Genomic DNA, 23,952 nt, shown 5'->3' on the forward strand with positions numbered 1-23,952 from the left:
TCTTTGTAACAGACTTAAGTTTTGTAGAATTAGTAAGAACATGGAATAACAATTTTTAGCTTCTGCTATAAAAGAAACAAACTCTACTTGAGAATATGAAACAAAGGATTGGGTAAAATCAGCTTAGATAGAGCTATTAACTGATATAGTCTTATTAGCAGCTTAAAGTGAATTGTTCATATTGACCATGTATCAGAGATTTCACATCCAAGATGTTGAAAGAAGAATGATTTGTTACATCTGCATAAGATGCCTTTCTGATAGAGTTAACTTCTCTAGCCAATAAAATCTGTTATGTTCTTAAACATATACAATATCTTTGGTTTGTAGATGAACTGAATAATGTGCAAATCATGTAGAATGTGCTCTACCACAATTAACATAACTAGCAGAAATGTTACCCTATGTGTGATTGTTTGTGCTAGTATTTGCTAATTTTAGAATTCATACCTTATTGAATAAAATTATGAAAGTGAATATTCTCTAAAAAAAGAAAAGAATTGTTTATTGGAAGTACTACACAGGGAGAGCATTTGAATTGTGTTCTTTAGTCATATGCAACTAACTGTATCAAAATTTTCATAAATTTTACTAATATAAACTGGAATGTTTTTGTACATCAAAAGTGGCACCATTTATTCAAAATTTTAAGTTTTTGTAAGAAATACATTTTAGTATTATATCTACAAGTTACATCAGTAAGGATATAATCAAACCTTCATGTACAGTCCTAGTTAAAGTCATGTTCTTGTTATGAGGAAAGTACTTTTATTTAAAATTCAGTCATTTTTCTAATTGTTTGAATCTTGAATACCCAAAGTGTGAAATCTTATTATTTTTGTTTGTGGTGCCAATCAATAAATAGTAAAGGAGTTTTAGTTAGATAAATACTGGCATACAAGCTGTGTCCATTATAGTAAGATTAATAAGGAATTCATTGTTGAAGTCTGATGCTTTACGACATTTAAGACATTGATTCCTATCTTGATACTGAGCAGCATTATGTCCAAAGTGATAACAGTAGAACACTACATTGAATTTATTACATAAATTCATACAGAAAATAACTTCAAAAGCTATAATAATATGAGTGGATAATACATGATGACGAAAAAACCCACTTGTGGAGAAAATTATATATGTAAAAACAGCTGGTATGGGTGGAGAAGACACAACACATAGAAAACACCCAAATACTAAATAAAGAACACACATAAACAAATGCAAAATTAAAGAAGCCTTACTTATACAACAACTCAAGTCCAAAATAAACCAATACAAAGGAACACCTTCATACCTATATTAATAAATATAATCAAACATCTAAGCATGCCCCCTACATTCCTACACTCAGTTACACAACCACCTTCAAACATGTGGTCAGCTATCGGTCAGTAACCCTTTCTTTCTTTGTGAACCTGACGATGACCAAAGAAGGTCAAAACGTTGTTCACTCCTCTACATAGTGCTCTCTCTACCCATACCAGCCATTTTTACATATATAATGAGTGGATAAAACTGTACCCACAAAAGTAATTACATCAATTCAAGTATCTATTGAACCTTCTTTTTTCTCTCCTAGTTAGTCATAAAACTTCTAAGATCTTGTAACCAGAACTGCAAAGTTCCTTATGCAAATCTTCTATACCTATCTATTGAGACTCCAGAAACAACTTCCCTGCAGTTTGTATTGAATTACTTTTCTACTAATTTTGATTATGATGAGAAAGCAAGGCTTATATACATCCTTGTAAAGCTAGCAAAGCAAGTCATTTGGAAGATGGAAGAGTAGAGAACTATGGATAAGTTGACACATGCTCTGCATCATGTGAAGGATGTCAAAAACTTTATCACGTTTGTTGACAGCATAAGAGCAAATTCAACAAGGTTCTTTGTATTTTAATGGTAAGTTTTACTGTTTTGAATTCTAAATTTATAGACAGTATGAAGAATTATCTATAATGCACCAGTAGATAAAAATATATTCACAACTAAATCACAAGTTATAAAAAAAATGCCATAATTATGTACGCTAGCATAAACAATAATGAAAAATCAAATAAATACCACGTTACTAAATGTTCACATTACAACAATAATGTAAAAGATAATAATTAATGTTAGAATTGTATACTCCACATAATTTTAAATTAAAAAATAGATACATCTCCTAAAATATTAGTAACAATAATCTAATAATGAAGTAATGTCACTTTATGCTCTAATTTACCACTAGATACCATAATTTTACCCAAAAACATTTTTAAATTTTCTGACAACTAGTTTCCACAGACTACCATATCCAGTAACAAGGAAGGATAGTTTTTATAAGTAGGTGATGAGTTTCAGTGTATTACATCTCAAATGGTATATTCTTATACTTTGAAATTATTACCATGGATAAATATGTAATAAATAACTTATTGAAGTATTTTCTTTGAATTTTTAGCTCCCCACCAGTGGCACAGTGATATGTCTGCAGACTTACAACACTAGATTGGGTTTTGATACCTTGTGGTTGGCAGAGCACAGATAACCCATTTGAGCTTAATTACAAACAATTAAATTGATTTTTAAATTGATTTCTCATTGGTACAGCCTCTATTAGTGAAGATTTTATATTTCAAGAAGAACTTTCTTGGTAATTATAGTCATATATAAACAAAATATAATCTTGATTTAGAACAATTTAAATATTTTAACTTCCACACTATAATATGCTCAACTACATTAATGCATTTATTGAATTATCAGTGGATAAGCTTTTAATAAACATATCTGTTTTAACGTTTCTCTCTTTATGAGAAGTTATAATTTTCCTACACTAAAAATGTCTTTCTGATAGGTACTTCCCTCTTTTTACAAGATTAGCTAGTCTTATTCATTGCTGCCCCCTATATGTCAACTTTGTCTTTATGCATGCCACAAGCCTTCTACCACTACTGGAATCAAATGATTTCAATATGTCTCTCACGTAAATCATCATGTGTCACTTCTCCACTAATAGGAGCATGGGATACTCATGTGACATACATGACTCCCTCTGTGTAACAATCAAACTGTAACTCCAATGTTTGGCAGAAAACAGAAGTACAGGAACAGTGTAGAGAAGAAATGTGAGAAGTGTGAATGGATGGAACTACCCACTGGAAAGACATTTTCAGTATAGGTGAATTATAACTTCCAATACAGTACTTCCCTTATCTCAAAAGGTTAGCTAGAATTTTACACACTTCAAGAGGAGGGAAATCAAGGTTGAGCCATCCAATATGGAGCTATCAGAAGGAACCAGCACTAAGTGGTATGGATTAAAGAAACCACCTTATGAAGCTACTGGATAGGAGAATAAGCATGTAGGAATTAGTGGGACCAATCTTGGCTGAAGGCATTGATAGCCAAAGCCTAAGGATGATGCACCAGGGACCATATGAAAGATAATTTGTATTTTTTGGTAGTGGAAAAAGTATCAATGTAAGGAAAACCCCACCAATTGCAAAGCCAATGGAAAATGAGGGGATTGAAGGGCCACTCCACTGGTTGAATCTTGTTGAGTCAGGAAAGATGATCCACCACAACAGTGAAAGCACCCATAACATGACACACAATTAAATGAATGTGTTGTGTGGGCCAAGTAAAGAAGATCCAATATATGAAGTAAGAGGGATCTTGACTGGGTGACACCTTTGGTGATTGATATATGCCACCACCATCAAACTGACAGAATGAATCATCACCAGACAAAGTCTAGTTTTATGTGGGACGAGATCCATTGCCTGATGAATAGCTAGAAGCTCAACAATGTTGACGTGTAAAGACTACTCATTGACAGATCAAAAACCTGAAGGTTTCTGGTGATTGACTTATGCACCCAAGCCCTGAAGGGATGCATCTGTAAACAGATGTAAATCTGGATGGGGAGGAAGAAGCAGAATGCCTGTTGACATATGAATCTTATCAAACCACCAAAGAAGATAGTCCAGTAGGGAAGAAGGAATGGTAAGAGGAGCAGCCAAAGGATCCCAACCAAGTTTCCATTGATTGTACTGAGTGCATTACATGGAATGCATATGGCCACCACCTAGGGGGGACCAGTAATGTCATGGAAGACTACATACCAAAAAAGCAATAAAACCTCACACACATAAAGTGGGGCAATAGAGGTTTTGCGTGTGACGTCACTCTTGACCTAGTTACTGCTGACCGCCATGATGGGTGGCACGCTCGGCATGTTTATATTCCAACACAAGGATGATTCATAGTCAAAAGTGTGCGATGGTACACTCGTGTTGTGCATTTAACTGTTCAAATCGACATGGACAGGTGGAAAATGTGTCATATTACAGATTTCCTAAAGATCCCGACCGAAGAAGTCGATGGATTGCAGCTGTCAATAGGAAAAACTGGACACCCACAGAGCACACCAGACTTTGTAGTAAACATTTTGTGTCAGGTATGTATAATTCATCTATAGCCAGGCTGAATAAATTGAAACTTACAAGCATGATATATGTACAGCAGAGCACACTGCAGCACCAGTCAAAGAAATTTTTTTTGCACACTTTTCTTTTACTTTTAAATAACTGAATAGTAAATTTACTGAAGAAACAATATAATTCATGATGAATAGGTTATATAGCCATTTGTACATTAAGACAAAATGTTAATATCTCTTAAAGGACCAATTTAAGTGATTCATCAGAAAACCACAACTGGCACAAGATTAAAAAGTGTGCAAATAATTACTTTGTTGGCTGTACATTCAGTTGTTAAACAATGTTCAGCATATTCAGTTATATATATATATATTCAGTTAAAAGTGTACAGTGTATCTGTTATATATATAAATATTATCTGATGATGCCTGTAGATCTATATCTTAACTAAATTATTGTACTCTGTTTCAGGGACAAAGAGTGATGATCCCCTATCACCTGACTATTTACCTTCCATATTTCATTTTACACGTTCTCCCCTGAAGAGAAGGAAAGCTGCTGAATTGTGTAAATATGAAAACAGGAAAGAAGTGACCAAACGGAGAAAAGAACAACAAAAGAGACATGAAGCTGCTGCTGGGCTGCTTGACCTTGCTTTCATAGAATCTGCTGGCACTGCTGCCACTGATAGCAGCTGTACTGATTCTGCTGATGAACTTGAAGCTACATGTGATAATTTTGACTTGTGTACATCACAATATACAACTGAGACATGTATGCAGACGGAAATATCATTCACAGACTCAGTTAGACTTGAATCTGAATGCCAACAGTTGCGGAATGAAGTCCTCCACTATAGAAGTATAGCAAAAGCGAACTGTTTCAAAGATGCTACTTTTGCAAATGACGACAAGAAGGTCAAATACTGTACAGGTCTGCCGTCATATGCAGTGATGATGATCATATTCAACCAAATTTACAGATATTTCCGAGATACACAGTCAGTCTCTAAATTTCAACAATTCATATTGACACTCATGAGACTGCGATTGGATGTGCCACTGCAGCTCTTAGGATACATATTTGGATTGCACACCTCAACAGTATCCAGCATATTTCAGGAGGTCATAAATGTCATGAATATTTGACTGGTACTAACATTTGTTTTCTGGCCTGAGAGAGAGGAACTAAGAATGACGTTGCCCGTGTCTTTTCGTGAGAAGTTTTCAAAGTGTGCCTGCATCATTGATTGTTTCGAAATATTCATACAGCGGCCGTCAGACCTCCAGGCACGAGCAAACACCTATTCAAGTTACAAGTCCCATAATACTGTCAAATACCTCATAGGTATTGCTCTGCAAGGAGTTATAATTTTTATCTCAAAGGGATGGGAAGGACGAACAAGTGATGTCCATCTTACCGAAAACTGTGGGTTTTTAGCCAATATAATTCCTGGTGATGTTATACTGGCAGACCGTGGGTTCACTATATCTGAATCTGTTACTTTCTGTAATGCAGAACTTAAAATACCAGCTTTTACAAAAGGAAAACAACAGCTTAGTGCACTGCATGTTGAAACTTCACGTGTCCTTGCTTCTGCGAGAATACATGTTGAGAGGGTGATCGGCATGGTATGCCAAAAGTATTCTATGCTTGAAAGTGCTATTCCAATTACGCTGTTACAAACTGATCAAAGTTGTAATTTAACAACATTTGACAAAATAGTGATGAAAAGCCAGCAGCAGCCATTTACATATGAATAGTACTGAATACAGCAGTTGTTAACTCGTTCAGTCATGCGAGGCACTTGCTACCCAATATGGCGGTATGTTTACAAACCTCGTTGTGGTCACGTGACACTAATATGTTCACGCAAAACTTCTATAGACAAGGCATGATGGTCTAACAATTCCGTGGAACGAAGTTGGAGAGGAGAAGATTGGGCCTAACTGAGGTGAGTGTTGAAAGAGGCATCCAAATAGGTAAGGCTTCTCCAATTTGATTAGCTAGCCCACCCCCAGTTCAGAATAGGCTAGAGGAAACCAGTTGTCCATGTGATAGCAGAATGCAGCAGCCTCAGGGCATGAATATGAAGAGCAAACCTCCTGACCACCCAACAGAAAACATAAGTCATAGAAGCAAGCCCAAAGGGTATGGCATGAAACTGGTACACTACCCCATGATGGGCAAACCAAAGATATGACTAAGATAATACTGAGACATCTATATTGGTCATTTATAAACCTAGAGAAAATGCCTACTGGAGTATGTAATCTGATTCCATGATGAAATGGGGTAGATGAACAATTGGGTGATTGTTTGGTTTGGTGTTTTATGGCACAAAGCAGCTAGACTATCATCGCCAAACATCCAGTAAAAAGTTAAAATTAAAGTAAAATAAGTAACATTCATAAAAGGAAATCATAATAAAACAAAACAAAGTTTAAAAAACATAAATAGTATAAAACCAATGTTTACATCTAGTCTACAGTGGTAAGAGAAAAATTACAGTAATACAAGCTGTAAAGGACTTTCCGTAGCATAATTGTAATCATCAAAACTCACCAAAAAGACTAAGAGGTAAGTTCAAAAACCATCGTAAGTCACCTGAAGTTGGCCTTTCCAGACCTGGTTTCGAGTTATTTGATGTTATGGCCATTTTCAGAAAGTAAAGTAATAAAAGTTTTAAAAGATTTGCAAGAATATTTTAATTATAGATTAGATGACTAACGGGTAATTCAAAGAGCAGCATTAGTCACCTGAAGTTGGCCTTTCTAGTCCTGGTTTCGAGCCATTTGACATTATGGCCATTTTCTAATTTCAAATTGAACTAGATGTACTTTGATTCTTAAAAGGGAATCACATTGAAAAAGGTCTAATGTATAAATTAAAAACTTAAATAGCATTAAAAAGATTAATGGCCTTTAAAAAACTAAAAACATTTCCAAGGTGGACAGTGTCACAATCACCAATAACACTGTTTAACATTACTGACAAACCTTGGGACAGAATATGTTTAAAATGGTGCCATCATTGAGAGTTGTAACGACGGCAAGAAAGTAAAATATGGCTTATTATGACCTGAGTGTTACACAGACAACGCATTTATGTATCAGTCCCAGATAAAAGAAAATGATGAGATAAAAAACTGTGCCCAATGCGTAGTCTAGTTTGAACAACTTCCTCTTTCCAATTCTTATGGAAGGAAGACGGCCAAAGTCCAATATAGGGTTTTATTTAGAAAAGTTTGTTTTCATGTTGTTCACTCCAAGTCGACTGCCAGCTGGCATGGAGCCAAGCCTTGAATACAGGACCATAGTCCGTGTATGGAACAGGCACAGCGATGATAGTGCCAGAGCAGATAGATTTATCTGTGGTGTCGGCGAGCTTGTTCCCATGAATACCAATGTGGCCTGGTGTCCAGAAAAACTGGATAGAGGTAGATGTTAAAGAGAAATGAGTCAGTCAGTTTTGAATATAGGTGAAAACAGGGTGTGAACTGACATGAAGTGATTCCAGGGCCAGTAGAGAACTAAGCAAGTCAGTATAAATAATGCAATTTGAGTACTGTTTAGTTTCTATGTGATCCAGGGCAAGAGAAATGTCATACAGTTCAGCAGTGAACACAAAAGCCATAGAGAGGATTCTGCACACAACCACTGAACCACAACAAACCATGGCAGAGCTCACACAGTCATCCAATTTTAAACCTTCTGTATAAATAGGAATGGAAGGATGGTTCGAATGATGTTCAGCAAATAACAGACAATAACATTTTCAATCGAGAGTGTCTGCTTTTCTCAGATGAATTAAAAGATAAGTCACATTTGGGGACTATAAGAAGCCGTGGTGGGACGGGCTGATCAGTGGATACAGCAATGTTATTCAAGGATAGACCCAATTCAACTAACTGCTCCTGGATACAAAAGTCAGAAGGAGCAATGGCAGATCGTCTGTTCTGAAAAAGCATAGCATCTGAGGAAGGAAAATACAACCTTAGGTGGGATGCTTTGGTAAAGACAGTTGCAAATGGTGGAGGTGCAAAGTAGGTTCATGAGACTTAATGTATAAGCTCTGAACTGGGGAAGTGTGGAAAGTAGATGAACAAAGCAATTGAGATGAAGCAGTTGATGACAGACTCCAGTCTCCAGTTTTGTTCAGAACAACAAGTGGTTGGGATTAAAAACCTAGTGGCTGATGGGGAACAGGTTTGATAGCCTGTTGAGTAAGAAGGTCCTGAACTGCCTTTTACAAATGATGATGAACAATGGGATATCAAAGTGGAGGGAAGGGAACAGGTACAGGAACAGAACTCAAACATCGTTGCCAAAAGGTGACCACTGATGGAGAAAGGCCACAAGTTGAGTTCCTACTAGACCAGAGCCCACTGGGTAGTCACTGTTACTGTTAGCGATGTGACTTGTGGAAAAAAGTTTGTGGTACCTTAAGAAGGCAAGGTAGATAAAGGTTGAGAAAGAGAATGTCAGGAAACCATAACAGGTGACACACTTAGCTTTAACTGAGACAAACAGACCACCAGATGGGAAAGGGTAGACTGTTGTTGATCCAATGCCACCTGAGATTTGAAAGACTGTTGGATTGTATCATAGAGCCATACATAGATCTCAAAGATAAGGTGTAGGTAAATGGGCCCTCAATAAAACAGAATCCCAAACAAGAAGGTCCCAACAACAAAAAAAACCACATGTGTAATGGATCATAAGAAATAGGGTTGAGGGATAAAATGTCAAATACCTGAGAAATAATTTCAAACAAAACCATGGAAGGCCAAGCTGGATCCTCAGGAAAGGTGGAGGAAGGCATGACAAAATCAAGAGGTGGAAACTTATGAGCAAAGTCCTCATCAGCCTGAACAGGTTCAACATGTTTAAGAGGAAGTGGGGCAAAGTCTGGAGATAGAAGTTGACCCATGTAATGTTTGATCTTCCTGCAAATAAATGTTGAAAAATCTCCCCTTCTAGTCACTCACACCTGAGGTCTGAGATAAAGTACCTGCCAACGTTGAGACACCCATAATGGTGACATAAGCTTCAGAATTTATGCTTCAAGAGCTGAATGTATATAAAAAAATAACTACAATGAAGTAGAATTAAGATAATTTTAAGAAAAATAGGGTGATATGTAAAGTACAACCACTTTGTGAAGAAACTTACCTCAAATTAAAATCACATGAAAAAAAGAAACACATCTGAGCACAAACTCTGCCAAATGAGAAATGATAGTCTGATAGAAGCACAGCCAGTCACATGCATCATGCGAATATACTCTACTCCTATTTGTAGAGAGGAGAAGCATGATGATTTACATGAGAGACATATTGGAATCACTTGAATCCAATAGGGATGAAGACTTGTTGCATGTATGTAAAAAAGAAGTTTGCATATAGCAGGCAACAATGAACAAGAGTTGCTAATCTTGTGAGTGGGGAAAGTTACTGTATCAGAACATGATGTTTTGTAGAAAGCCTTCAATATGTGTTCTTTATAAATTTGTATAGCAAATTTTATAAAAATTGTGCAAGTTCCATGAGAAATTTATTTTTTTCATTTTTCTACGTTATTTCCCTATGACATTGAGTTAAATAACTTGGACTTACTTTCTGTAAGATATAAAAAATAGCACCATATTTCAACAACAAAAGAAGTATGGATGCAGGAGCTACCAGTGAATATCCAGCCACTGACAACATAATATGTACATTACATAGGACCTTTGGGTTTTGTTCCATAGAGGATTTCTAACTTTAAAATCATTCCTGCCTTTATGCAAAATTTTAAAAATGGATGATGAACCTTACCAGCCATTTATATCATCTAAATACAGTTCATATAAACATGTATGAAAGTGACTGCCTATTCACTAAATGAAAAGAAAAACGTTCTTAAATTAAAAATATTTTAAGACAGCTACTTAAATATAATAATTTTACAGCTGTATATATATACATATATAGTACTTAAGAAAAGATGTTAGAACAGCAAACACTGTACTCACTTCATACCAAAATGGGGAAGAAAAAATAAATGCTGTTAAAATTGCTGCCAAAGCTTTTGGTACCAATGCTGACACAAACAGAAGAATGTGATCAGCCTGTTTCTCAAATTCCATTCTGTTGTCATCATGCAACTGAGAAATAAATCCAACACTTGCAACTTGTAATCGTTCCCCAATGATTTCAAGTAATTCTGCCTGTCACAAGTTATAAATGTCAATAGATTAATTCAAATAATCCATTAAAATCTTTAAGCTTTGCATGTAAAATGCAAATTAAGATTATAATTACTGTAATACATTTTTATTGTTGGAAGAAAATCATGTTAACAGCCAAACAGTTCTGTTAATGCCTCCTGATAACAATGATAAAGTTACATTAGATTTACAGTTAGGTGAAAAAGAAGTTTAAATATGAGGATAAACAGTTTCCCACATTTAGCTTAGTTCAATTGAAATACTTGCATATTTATAATTTAACCTTGTATTTAACTTGAAAACTTAGAGCATGATAAAATTGTTTTACAAAATTTTGAGTACATTACATTAAAATGATTTTGGAACATCAAGTTGTTGCATTGAAAGTCACATTGTTTGATCAAACTGTATCTGATGTTCATGCATCTTAACAATAACTCTGTAGCACAGTTTTTATTAAAAATGCTCTTTCATTAGATGGTTACGTCTAATTTTTCCTTGCATATTTCCCATAATCCATCTACCATATGAGAATGATGGTTTCCCAGCACCAATTTCAACAGTGAAATTACAACAAATATCCTTAGGTGTTCCATCAGGTGAACTGACTGGTATGTTTTCACATAAATATCCACTTAATTCTTGAGCTACTTCAAGTACGTGACAATTAAACAAATATATCATGGAAAAAAACTTGTGTACATGTAATTTGTGTTGTTATTGTGGAAATTTTTCTTCATTATGTTATATACTGTGGTCTGGAGCACATGAAAGGCTTTTGTCAATGCTGCACTATGCTTACCACAGATGAGGTACAAGTTTTTGCAGGTATTTTTCTATATGGTCCCAGTGTTTCAGATTAATCCATATACCTTTGTCTTCCAACGACATTATATAAAAAGTATACCTTCTTCTTGGAAATTATAAATCCCTAATTTGAACATCTTCATTATAAACAAATATGAATATTTTAGGTCAGAAAAGTTGTTACATGTAATGCTTAAAAGTGTGGCATCACTCTATCTGTGAAATGGCAAATAATGTTAAAATATAGTTATGTTACATGTTATTACAATAGCTTTAAATCATCTGTAGTTGTGTAACTTACTAATCTGTACACAAAAAATTCATTTTAATATAATATATTAAGCCATTGCATAATACAGGGTGGTTTAAAATTATCTTTCTTATTTTAAACTTTAATAATTAAATAACTAAAGAAACACAATTATGTAGGTTTCAACAACTTGTAGCCCAACTCAAACAGTTTTTATTTACATGTAAAATTACAATTATGTAAGAAAAGTTTCAATGTTTTATTTAGCGTGCAAGGGAGGCCATTTGTGTGGCCCTCAAATTTGCTAGACATCACTTTATTAAACTTTTTTCTTTAGAAGTATCTTAGAAAAAAGTAATGTATTACATACCCAAAGTAAAAATCACAAAGCTAAAGACCACATGACCACTGTGAACATGTTGCAGCAAGCATTGACTGAAATTTAATATCAGTTAGGTGTGCTAAAACACACTTATAGTGCACATATAGAAGTCTACTGTCATGTCAATAAAAACTGTTTGAGTTGGGCTACAAGATACTGAAAACTGCATGGTGTATTTTTTTTCATTATAATTGATAATTTTGGACCATCTTGTATTCTTAACTACAAAAAAAGAAAAATTCACCAAAGTTAACTTTATATCACATATTCTTTTTAGGCATATTTTTAGTATCACCATTCATATTCACATATATAAACAGTCAATAAAAAATCTAATTGTTTACTGATATTGAACTGTAATGTGTACTTCACTAAATTTCATAGCATAGTATTAAAATACATAATATGATCAATAAATTAGGGAAAAAAATGAAAACTTCCCCTATTCTTCTTGTATTATAGTGCAACGAAAACATACAGAACTCTTGTATTTGTTATACTAATTATAATCACAAAATAAAATAAAAACTGTCATTAACCATGGTGCTCCTAGAAGGATAGCTAGTTTTTCCTTTATGTATAATAGCACTCTTAACATACAAACTATGCTCTCAAACTGTCCCAAAGTATTGAACTTGGAAAGCATGCCACATTACAGTTTCAGACATCTCAAAAAAATTACATGAAAATTTCTACATGTGAAAAACATTAGTTTAAAGCAAAATACAATAGGACATTTTCTACATATTACAATTTTAATTCAATACAAAATTTTACTAAGGAGATTTTAATATCTTTGTTCATGTGTGACTAAAAAAATAAGAACAGCAAAACCCAATGTCTACCTTTGCATCCAGAGCTTTACGATAGGTGGTTGATGCAAATAAAGGAATTTTCACATTCAGAGGAATGGATATAATCCCTAAAAATAATAATTTCTTATTAGCTTTGATAAATTAGTATTAACATCAGTAAGAGTATGTTTTAGAAATTTGAAAGCACTAATATTTACACAATGCAGGGAAAATAATTCAAAATTTTGTTTAATTTTTTAACACTAACCACTTAGAACAGAAAAGTTCCTGTCTCATCTATTCACTATCATTAACAAACTGGCTGAAAAATGTATCAAAAACAAATCACAAGTAATACTTCAGTAACAGGTAAACAAAATAATTACTTTTGAGGTACACACTATTGTGTCACAATACATGCTCTTTGGGAAACACTCTTCTAGATATTAAAAACTAAAATTCAATATTGTCTTATTTCTATAGTGGTAATATGAAAATAGTTTTGCTTTCTGCAAAAGAAATGCATATTAAATATTTCATGCTCTCATAGGATACCCTTCTTACCTATCAAATTCTAAAACTCTTTTAAGTACTATTTCAGCTTCAGGTGTTATTTCTTGTAATTTGACCATCAAAGTGTTCTTCTTGTATTTGGGGAAAAACTTTTCAAGTGTCACATAGAAGAAAGATACTTCTGCATTTTAATGCCTGTTTTCTGATTAGTTAACTGAAGACAGAATATGCATTGTGCATGCAACTTTAGAGCTTTGAGAATCAGATTTGTTTTGACTTTAGAGAGGTTCAGTTTATATTTCCAAGGCTTACTGTAGAAGTCTAGTCTTACTTCCACTTCCTAGCATGTGGTAAATTTTACTGGAAACTATGAATTTATTGTTCTTCTATTTTATTATTTCATCTTCATCCTTGTTTGCATTAATCTTACAAACTGATCATCTACTGACGTTTTGACACTTTACTCAGTAAAGAAAATATTTCATTTTGATTCAACCAGTGTCTTGTCTCTTTCATCTTACCTGCAACAAACCAACACATCTACCTTTTTGCACATTAAATATACAAATCTCTTGCACTATGAAAATCAAAATTATTATGAGTTTGACTCAATACCATTGCTGTATGATGAAAAAAGAACTAATGTAATAGACACAGTCATTAAGCACTTTTGCCATTATTTTTACAGTTATGAATTTATCATTTGGGTAGATCAAACATTGTTAAGATGGCTGATGAACCTCAGAGAATTGAAAGGTATGATTTACACATTAGATCAAAACATTGCAGGATTTTCAATTTTACTTTACAACACTGACTGGATCAGTAGTAAAAAAGTCAGATGGGGAGAAATTATCAATTTATAACATGTCTAGATCATGGATACTAAGTAGCCTTAAAGCTTATGGTGTTAGCTGTGATAACAATCCATGATAATAATGTACTTGTCAAGTAGTAAGGTGATGCATGATCCTCATAGATGGGTGAATGTATTACAGAAGCACATAACGTTTGGAAATTATTTGATCCATTAAAAATTCAGGAAGGAATGCTGTATTATTTTTACAATCCATGTAACCTGTAAGCATAATGTCCAGCCTTGACAACATATTTCTAGACCTTTATATGTTTGATAATAAAGGTATAACAAAATTTCCAATACTACCTCTTATTATTTATGAACTTGATAAAACTACTAAAATAACCACAAGTTCAAAACTAATATACTATGTAGTAAATTGTTATAAATATCATATAACATAGATAGTGTCAATGGATAAAAAGACACAAGAATTAGACTTCTGTACATTTTCAACAGCTAAATGAGAAGAAAAACTATAAAAATTTCAAATTATATCTTGACTGAACACACAGGTAGGCATGATTTTGTTCATTTTTTCACTGGAAGTGCCATATTTGATAACTTAGGGGAGAAAAAAATTCAGGTTATTTTAAGAACTAAAATAAGATAACCAATGTGTTTATTTTCAAGTACAAAGCTACATGATGGGCTATCTGTGCTGTGCAGAAGTGTTGTAAAGGATTCAGGGCTCAGGCCCAAAAAACCCTCCTCCCTGAGAATAATGATTTTTTTTGAGACACAAATTGAGGATTTGGGGGGAAAGCCCCACATACCAATGCCTAGTGATGCCTCTGGTGTTGTGCCCAGCACAGGTATTGAAACCCAGTTTTTAGCATCATAGGCCTACAAGCTTACCACTGAGCCAATGGGAAACATTTGAACTAATTAAAGTTAATGATTTTTAAATTATGGCATTTTTTTAAGTTAGGATAAATATAAAAATAGCATGTCACTTTTAATGTTATAATAATCTACAATAATTAATTGGTCTTTTCTTGAAAGGGACCCATGGGCTTGTAGTATGTTAAACAACTTACCATGCCAATGAGTAGTTGTCAGCTCTATCAGATGGTCTACAAAATGTACTGATTCAGCTGGATCTATTCCCAAGAATAGTGATAGGCTGAGGTGGGTTGACATTTTTTTAAAATGTTTATAAACATCTACTGGTTTGCTAGAAAAAAAAACAGGAGTACTGAGCAACTAAAAATTGTAAGTTTAATTTTAAATCTGGAAATATTATTTAAATATAAAGAAGCTCTTTGTATAATTGTACAAACATTGTGGTCACATCTATGTTGAAAAACATATATAATTTCACTTTATCCAACAAGATATTCTGAAATAAATAAACAAAGATTTCCAACTTTATAGCCAAGTCACAGTCATTCTTAACTTTATCAACTCTAATTGCCATGGACCCATATATGGCCCTCCCCTCTAGAACATTGTCATACACTAGAACACTATATAACTTTTATTTTAGCTTGAAATGTGTGGTATTAAATATGTATGAGTTTGGACATTGGTACAACCATGAAGAAAGAGTATATATATATACTCTTTCAAATTTCCCAAAGTTTACCAGGTAAAAGTTTCAGATAAATAAAGAAAATATGAGTCATTCTGTTTTTTATTACACATTTAAAATTAACCAACATTGAGAGAGACTGCTTTTCTATAAATATGGCAGTAAAAGAATTAATAGCTTTTTAAGACAACTGAGGCAGCTGTCTTGGTAAAAAAAGTCATGTAGTGATGTCACTCAGTACCTCATACCAAAACTATAGGTTTTGAAAGTGTGTTGTAGCCATCTAAGATAAAAAGGAATTTGATTTTTGCCTCAATGAAACTCTATGTTTATTTGTGTCACTATAAAATAATCTCTTTTTTTTCTTTATACTATTTCTTGTCATTATGTATGAAAACTACAATTATTTTATATATAGTTTGAAGGCAATTTATTAATATTTTATAATCACCCTACAAAGAGCTTATGACTACTCAAAGATAATATAAAAATCTTACATTTGGTTTACAAAAAAGTGACTGTTGATTTACAATAAATCAATGCACATGTATTTTTGACTATAACCAGTATATTGAAGTGTAAAAATCAATCTTAGTTTTCTTATTTTATTGCATTTATGCTATAATATTTTGTTTTTAAACTATTAAATATATTTCCTACACATTGATGAGTGCTTCAGTTATCATAGAATGTTGTCATTTTCCTTTTTTGCCTTATTATTCACTATTATAAAGACCAAAGTTTGTGGTAAGTCTGGTTATTTAGACTGTCACTAAACAGTTTGTTAAAACAGATTTATAAAAATACAAGTAATTTATAAATACTGTAGAACCATTTTCTGAAAAGGATAAGTATATAAAAAAATAACAGTACATGGCAAACAAGTAAATACATAACAGTACCAACTGAGATATTTAACATTCAAGATAAACATAAATACTTAATAATGAAATATTAGTTTTACTGACTCACTAGATTTTTTTATATCTAGTACTGTATATACCATAAATTGCAACAAATCTTAATGCATAACAACGTTCATGTATAAAGTACCTTGTTTCAAGTTTATCTATCCAATCATCCATAATTTTCTCCAAGAAAGTAATGTATGTGTTTCCATGGTCTCTAGTCATCAGAGATTTCAGTATTGCACGTACCTGTTTTGATTCTTCACCTAAAGCAAAATAGCAAATCACACTCAAACATGCGAAAAAGAAAAACAGTATAAAATAATATACAATTTTATATAAATCTTTCTTTGATTTATGTAATGTACATTTTCATTCTTTACAGTCTTTAATATACTGAATTAAAGATGTGGTCCAAACAAATCCATGATTGTAATTCATCATGATCTCTAACAATAAGTTATTTGTCATTGTATAAATCTTGTTCTAAGAATTTTAAAACTTAGTTGCCTGTTTGATCACTTGCAATTTTATCTTAAAAAAAACTCAAGGTGAGAGGATGATAACTTAAAGGTTTCACCTAATTCTTTAAATAACAACAAACAAACACAAAATATAACTTTGAACAATACCATTTGTTAACACAGTTTGATTCTCTTGATAATGCTGTCAATTTGACATTTTTATACTATATGCTTATAGTTGTATGAATGTTTACAGAGCAGCAATGTCAAAAACAGATAATGTAACAAATAGAAACAACTTATTAAGTAGTATGCACATGAACAGAAATTAAGCTATTAATACTTCACAACCATGCAAGTGGCCTTTATTTTTTAAGATGATGTTATATATGTGTACTTCCTTACCAGATAAGAACAGCAAAACATCACCATATATTTCATAGAAAAATTCTTTATACCCCATTTCAAAATTTCCTTCTTTATCTAAAAACAAAGGAGAAAAAATTAATATTTGACATGCATATATATATTTGTATGTATATTTATATATAATCTGGAAATTTAACTTTTTAATGTTCCATAAAAAGTTCATTGCAAACACTATAGAGATTAAGAATATCATACCAAAATATTTATGTGTAAATATGATACATATACTTGTAAAGACTACCAAAAAAAATTTTGCAAAGAAAACTGTAAGTCAGAAAAATCATCACAATAAAAATAATATATTACCATGTAAAGTAAAGAGTGGATTTCTCAAGGATGGGTGTGTAAGGACAGCCTTCAAGGGCCATATGTTGAAGCTATCCTTTATGATTTTTCATACAGTAACAAGAGGAACTGAACTGCAGACTCTCTCATTGATATACACCAATTATCAAGGGTAAAAGGAAAAGGTCCGTAAAAGAGAATTTTGCCTACAAGTAAAGGCCAAAAAATATTTACTATAATGAAACTACCATATGCATGAAATTATTACTTGCTCAGTAGAGTTAACTGCATGGTTACACAAAGCATTAGAAAATTACATTATTCAATGAAGATGAAATACTTCTGTGGTTATGATATGAACAGTGTTTGGTCACATTACTCATTGTTTGGCTTGTAAGACTACAACTGAAGTAATGTTGGTGATACAAAATTCAGTCAATGCCAAAAGAATACAGATGTGTCATATTCCATATGAAGTGTAAATTAAAACAGAAAAGGTGCATGTAATCAAGGCCATGTAGAACTAAAAATTTACTCTAAAAGAGAGAAGAACACTCCTGCCTGCAATATCATTTTTACTATGTCATCAGTAGTAATTATTATTCTATATGGTGTAAGCCTGATGTTCTCTCATCCAGATAACATTGAAGTAGGCCCTTATACACAGTCCAATCTAGATGTATCCAGTGGTGTACTAAGAGGGTGCAAGGGGGCAGTTCACTCCAGGTGACTGGCAGGAGGGGGTGCCATTGAGAATGTTGAAATACCAGTACAAGTTTCAAACCAAATGAAAAATTTGCCAAAGTAAGAAAAAAACACTTAAAATGTTCAAACTATTACAACAGCTTAATATTAATGTGACTCCATATAAATGAGGTATGTTTCATTAAATAATCATGATAAAGCACAAAGTGCTAGTGTTTAAAACAATATCAAGGTATTTATACGTGTCCAGTAATTTTTGACAATATTGTATCATAGTGATGTTTAAGTGCTTATAAATGCATCGTTGTGATGTTATAAAAACTTATGTTCATAATTGGTGGCCCTTGTTACCACTGGTGATCAGCAAAAAGACACAAAGTTGCACTAAACTTTATACTTTATACTTGACTTTTTTCCTACAACCATGACTACTGAAGTAATGAAGATATCTACAACTGAGTGAGCTTTTTACGATAACTATGTGGTGAGCTTATGATGGTGGTGGTGATTTTTTTATTACAACTACGTAGTGATGTTAAGACAAAAACAATGATTGTGGCTGCATGGAGATGTGTTAATACGTACATGCTTAATACAGCAAACACCGTTTCAGATTTAGATCAACAACTACAGTACTATTCTATATTGAATTAGTACTAATGCTTATTGGCTCAGTCAAGTCATCCTACTTTCAGCAATTTTACAATGTCCAGTATAGTATCATTGTATATTTAATATGTTGGTAATGTTTACTGCTTAATAAATAAGGATATCAGTTATAATAGCTAGCAGTATACCATACTATACTGAATTAGTGTTAATGTAATGGCATTGATAATTAGTTGACTCTGCTTGTCTGATTTGATAATCTGATAACTCAAAGGATATCTGGTAAAAGTTTGAGAACTAACTGTTTGAAGCTTTTCTGTTGTTATATTTTTTTTTACTTCTTTATTTACTGGAAATACTGTTAATATTCAACTTGTCAGTGGTCTATTTGTGAGTAATGTTAATGGTTTTCTGCTTTTCTAGGAAACATGTTTGCACTTAACCCCAAAAAAAAAAAAAAAAAATTCAAAAACAGTTTTTTCAGTTAATGTATTTCAAATTATAATAGTTCATAAAGTTATTCGGCCTAGTGAACCTGAATGGCAAATACAAACGTATTCACAAGAGGCTCTGCCAAATGGCGAGAAAGTTTTGAGAACATGGATGGTTTACTCTCCATCAAAAGAAGGTTTGTTATGTTTTTGCTGCAGACTGTTTGCTCTTGATGACAAAGGATTTGGAACATCTAGAGTTGTCACTGGGTTTCAAGCATAATGGAACCTAAATCTAAAGGTGTCTGTCCATGACCAGCATCTCTCATACCTGGAGAAATGAAAAACCTTGTGAGCAGGGTTGAAGCTTTAAAAAAAACCATTGATAAAGTTCATCAAGCAGTAATAGGGAAGGAGAGAAAGAAATGGAGAGATATTTTACATTGCATTTTGGATGTAACATTGTTTCTGGCTCACCAGAATCTTCCTTTTCATGGTCACAAAGAGGACATGTCATCAGCAAACAAAGGAAACTTCATGGAATTGGTATAGTTGCTGTCAAATTATGGTCCAGATTTGAAAGAACATTTTGTAAGAATTAAGCATTCTATTCGATCTGGGAGGAGACTGGCTTTGTAATTATCTCCAAAGATTCAGAATGAGTTCATTTGCCTTTTGGGGAATTACATCAAAGAGAAAATAGTGGCTGATATAAATAAAGAAAAGTATTTTGGGATTCTTATTGGCAGTACTCCTAATGTGTCCTACATTGATCAGATGAGTGAAATGATCAGATAAGTTCATATTAAATGGGACAAAGTTAAAGTAAAGGAATCACTCTTGGGTTTCTTCCCTATTGCCAGAAAGAGTGTTGCTAAGCTCACTGAGGATATCCTGAAACATCTGAAGAGAGATGGACTAGAGATATACTTGTGCTATGGTCAAGGGTATGACAATGCTACAACTATGGCTGGGATTCATGGTAGTGTTCAGTCAAATATCAGAGAGATTAATCCCAAGGCTCTGTTGTGCCTTGTACAAATCATTCTCTGAAACTTTATGGAATTCACTCATTTGGAAGCATTTATTCATGTGTGACTTTTCTGGAACCTTGGAAAGTGTCTATTCCTTCTTTTTGTCTCATCTCATGATGGGAAATGGTGATAGAAAATGTAGACATGACAGTCAAAAGACTTCCTCAGACAAAGTGCAGTGCTCATTATGAAGCTGTGGACCCAGTGAAGGCAAATTTTGAAAAAGCTGACCTCAGCTCTTGAAGTATCATGTGATCTCAAAGAAAATGTGAACATAAGAGGATCAGCTAAGATTCTGCTGTTTGGTGTATGTGATTTCTCTTTTTGAATTACCTTTCTTTCTGGTGTGAAGTCCTGGAAGAAGTTAACCTCACACAAAAGTATTTGTAAACAGTGGGAATCAGCCTTGAAAAGTGCATTATGAAGCTCCAAGCTCTAAAACTGTTTTTTTGAAGATCAGTGCAATGAAATTGTGGAGAGGGCCATTCATTATGCAACTACAAAGTATGAAGAATAGGTAATTTCTATGGAGAGAAGAGGGAGAGTAAAGCTTCAAAAAAGAATGCCAGTAGAGATGGCAAAGGATGCTGGCCTCACATTGCCAGAGGAAGCAAAAAGGGCTATGTTTGAATGTTTTAATTGCTTTCATCAAGAATTGGAGATTTGTTCTAAGGCAAGAGATCAAATGCTGCCAATCTTCTCTGTTATTTAGCCAAACACTTTAGTTGTTGCAAAAGAAGAAGAACTTCAGAAGTGTATTCCAAATTTGACTCAGATTTTTGATGAATTCTCTGATGAAGATATCAGTGTGAAAATGGGACGACTTCAGAGGCATTTAGAAGCTGCCACAATCAATGTTGAAGAGTCAAAGATATGGATAGCATTACAGTTTCCAGAGTTTATTGGGAAAAGAGATTTTTGTGAATCTCTGCCAAGCTTGTCACTGTGTTTTCGATTCCTTTTGACTCTCTGCATATCTATTACTACACATGAAAGAAAGTTTTCCAAATCAAAATTGATAAAAATATTTTTGCTTGACCACGAATCAGACAAGATAGACAAACCTGGGTTTACTTTTAACTGAATATGAATATACAAAGAATTTGAATTTTGATAAGGCCATTGATCAGTTTGCAGAAATTAAGGCTCGATAGCAGAAACTGTGAATCCTCTCTATTTACCTTTGTAGAATAGACTGAATATTGAGACTGGATTTCCTGTATTTTTTGCTTAAAATAAAAAGCACTAAAATTTTAATATCCTGCATTTTTCTTATTTACAATTTGCTTATGATAGTACTGTACTATTTAAAATTCTGATTGCAAACATAATAGATTTTTATGTGGGCTTAGGTTTTAAAATTATTTATGGGAAGGTGCCAAATACTTTAGGTACACCCCTGAAAGTATAATCCTTGTAAAAACAGTACAAATTTTAAGTATTTAAGCATGAGTTGTGTAAAATGGTTACATGCCTAAAATGTACTCAAATGGCAGTTGTATTACTTGAAAAATTGGTTATTCATAGTATTAGCAACCCCATTGGAGAGTGATGCTAAAGTCACTGGATAGAAAGTAGTTTGCACTGGACTCATGCCAGGTAATAAAAATTATAGATAAAGATCCAAACTAATCATAATACAATGGATGTGAATGATTCTTTAGAGAAGACATGTATAGTGGCACATAAGAATCAAATGGAAGAGAATTAATAAGTCTTACAAGCTAACTAATGGTGAATACTTTAATCTCACTGAACTGATTAAGTCTCAGCGTAATGAAGTGACTTACAGATTTTTAACTCATGTAACTAAGGTAAACATAATATACCTAAGTAAATAAATCTGAAGAGTTTGAAAAATTCCCAACTTAATTAAATACTTGTACTTTCACTATAAGCCACTCTGTCTCAAGATCATGAAATTGGTATGAAACAAAAATATACAAAACTATACTGATGAATTTAACATTATAAATCTGTACAGAAGATCATTTTTAAAGAGAAGAAACATGGTAGATTTTAAACTGGTGAGCAAATATATATCAGCAGATTGGTGACTGTATTCTTCACAACAGATTGTGAAGTTTTCACTTACATCATTCATGGGCCTTAAACACATTTTTGGCTGTGACTGAATTTCAAGACAACAAAAGTTCCATAAAAATAAAGTATCATCTGACTGAATTTCAACTGAATAGAGATTTCAAAACTGAGTTAGAATTAACATATTTAGTTTTGTCATAATGTAATAAAAATGTATTCTCACAGGAACATGACTAGTTATACATGGCGGTCAAATAAATCTTAATTGTCAGGAATGTGTTTCACTTAATAATTAGCTTCTTATAACTTTTCCAATTATTTTCATGGACCAATATGCAAATTGGCTAATTCACTAATAAATCCAATGTCTTAATGTAATTTTTCACATCTGATGATAAACCAGATCAGCAGAATGTCTAATGTAATTCTTTAACAGTTTTAGAACGAATATTATATTAAGTCTGCTTTATGACCATGTGAGACATATAAAAAGTTATTATTAAAGTTTCAGTTACTTTTGTTAGGCTTGTAACTAGAATAACCCAAATAAATACCATGTTGTAATTATTTGGTAACCCTAGATACTTCTTGGTCATTACTCTATATATTTCTTAATGTCTCTTTATCAGAAATATTCACATTTAGATAATTCAATGTTGCTTAGAAAGCTCTAGCTGGTAAATTTCAGACTAAGTCCTAAAGATATTCAGACTGCCAATCAACTGGATTTCAAGGCAGAGTACCAGCAATTACATTACACCAAGATGCTCTAGGGACAGCTTTAAAATCATAATTTTGAAGGAACAAAACCCATCAACATAATCTTCCTCGAACTTCTCTATTATGATCATTAACAACTGTGAGTGGAGCTCTTTCAGCAAAAGATCAAACCTTTTCTAAAGCTCAAACAAAAATTCCCTTTCATCTGTGTTATACTATCTTTCATTTGGCTTTAAAATATAACTAGCACCTTGTCCATTATCACATGATTGAGACAAAATTACTCCCAGCCCAAAATCAGAAGCATTTTAGGAATATACAAAAGACTTCATAATTTTGAAAATGCTTGCTTATATTAATCTATCTACAGAAAAAAATGCATTTTTCTTCATAAGTGTAAAGAAAGGTTCACTTAGTTATTTAACTGGAATTGAATGGGATAAACCTTAAACAACACAGCATGTTATAGGGAATATAAATATAGCACTAATTTTAGATTACTTAACAATTAATTAATTAATCAAGTGATGGAAATATAGATA

The 23,952-nt window shown here is 33.0% G+C and overlaps 1 protein-coding gene and 1 pseudogene across 2 annotated transcripts in view; one reads left to right on the forward strand and one right to left on the reverse strand.

Annotated features, from left to right (window-relative positions):
* LOC143228337 (uncharacterized) overlaps positions 1-23,952 on the reverse strand; it is a 44,698-nt gene that overhangs the window by 12,149 nt on the left and 8,597 nt on the right. Inside the window, exons 4-8 of the mRNA XM_076459607.1 lie at positions 17,560-17,637; positions 16,836-16,956; positions 15,289-15,425; positions 12,928-13,004; positions 10,449-10,643 (exon numbers count right to left, since the gene is read on the reverse strand). Of these exons, the coding sequence (XP_076315722.1) occupies positions 10,449-10,643; positions 12,928-13,004; positions 15,289-15,425; positions 16,836-16,956; positions 17,560-17,637 (608 nt within the window). The remainder of the gene's footprint in view (positions 1-10,448; positions 10,644-12,927; positions 13,005-15,288; positions 15,426-16,835; positions 16,957-17,559; positions 17,638-23,952) is intronic.
* On the forward strand, positions 4,232-6,196 carry LOC143227900 (uncharacterized; annotated as a pseudogene). The gene is made up of 2 exons (XR_013015129.1): positions 4,232-4,450; positions 4,905-6,196. The product of XR_013015129.1 is annotated as an uncharacterized LOC143227900 (transcript).

The sequence above is a fragment of the Tachypleus tridentatus genome, chromosome 10, assembly GCF_004210375.1.
Source record: "Tachypleus tridentatus isolate NWPU-2018 chromosome 10, ASM421037v1, whole genome shotgun sequence".
In the NCBI taxonomy this organism is placed as follows: domain Eukaryota; kingdom Metazoa; phylum Arthropoda; class Merostomata; order Xiphosura; family Limulidae; genus Tachypleus; species Tachypleus tridentatus.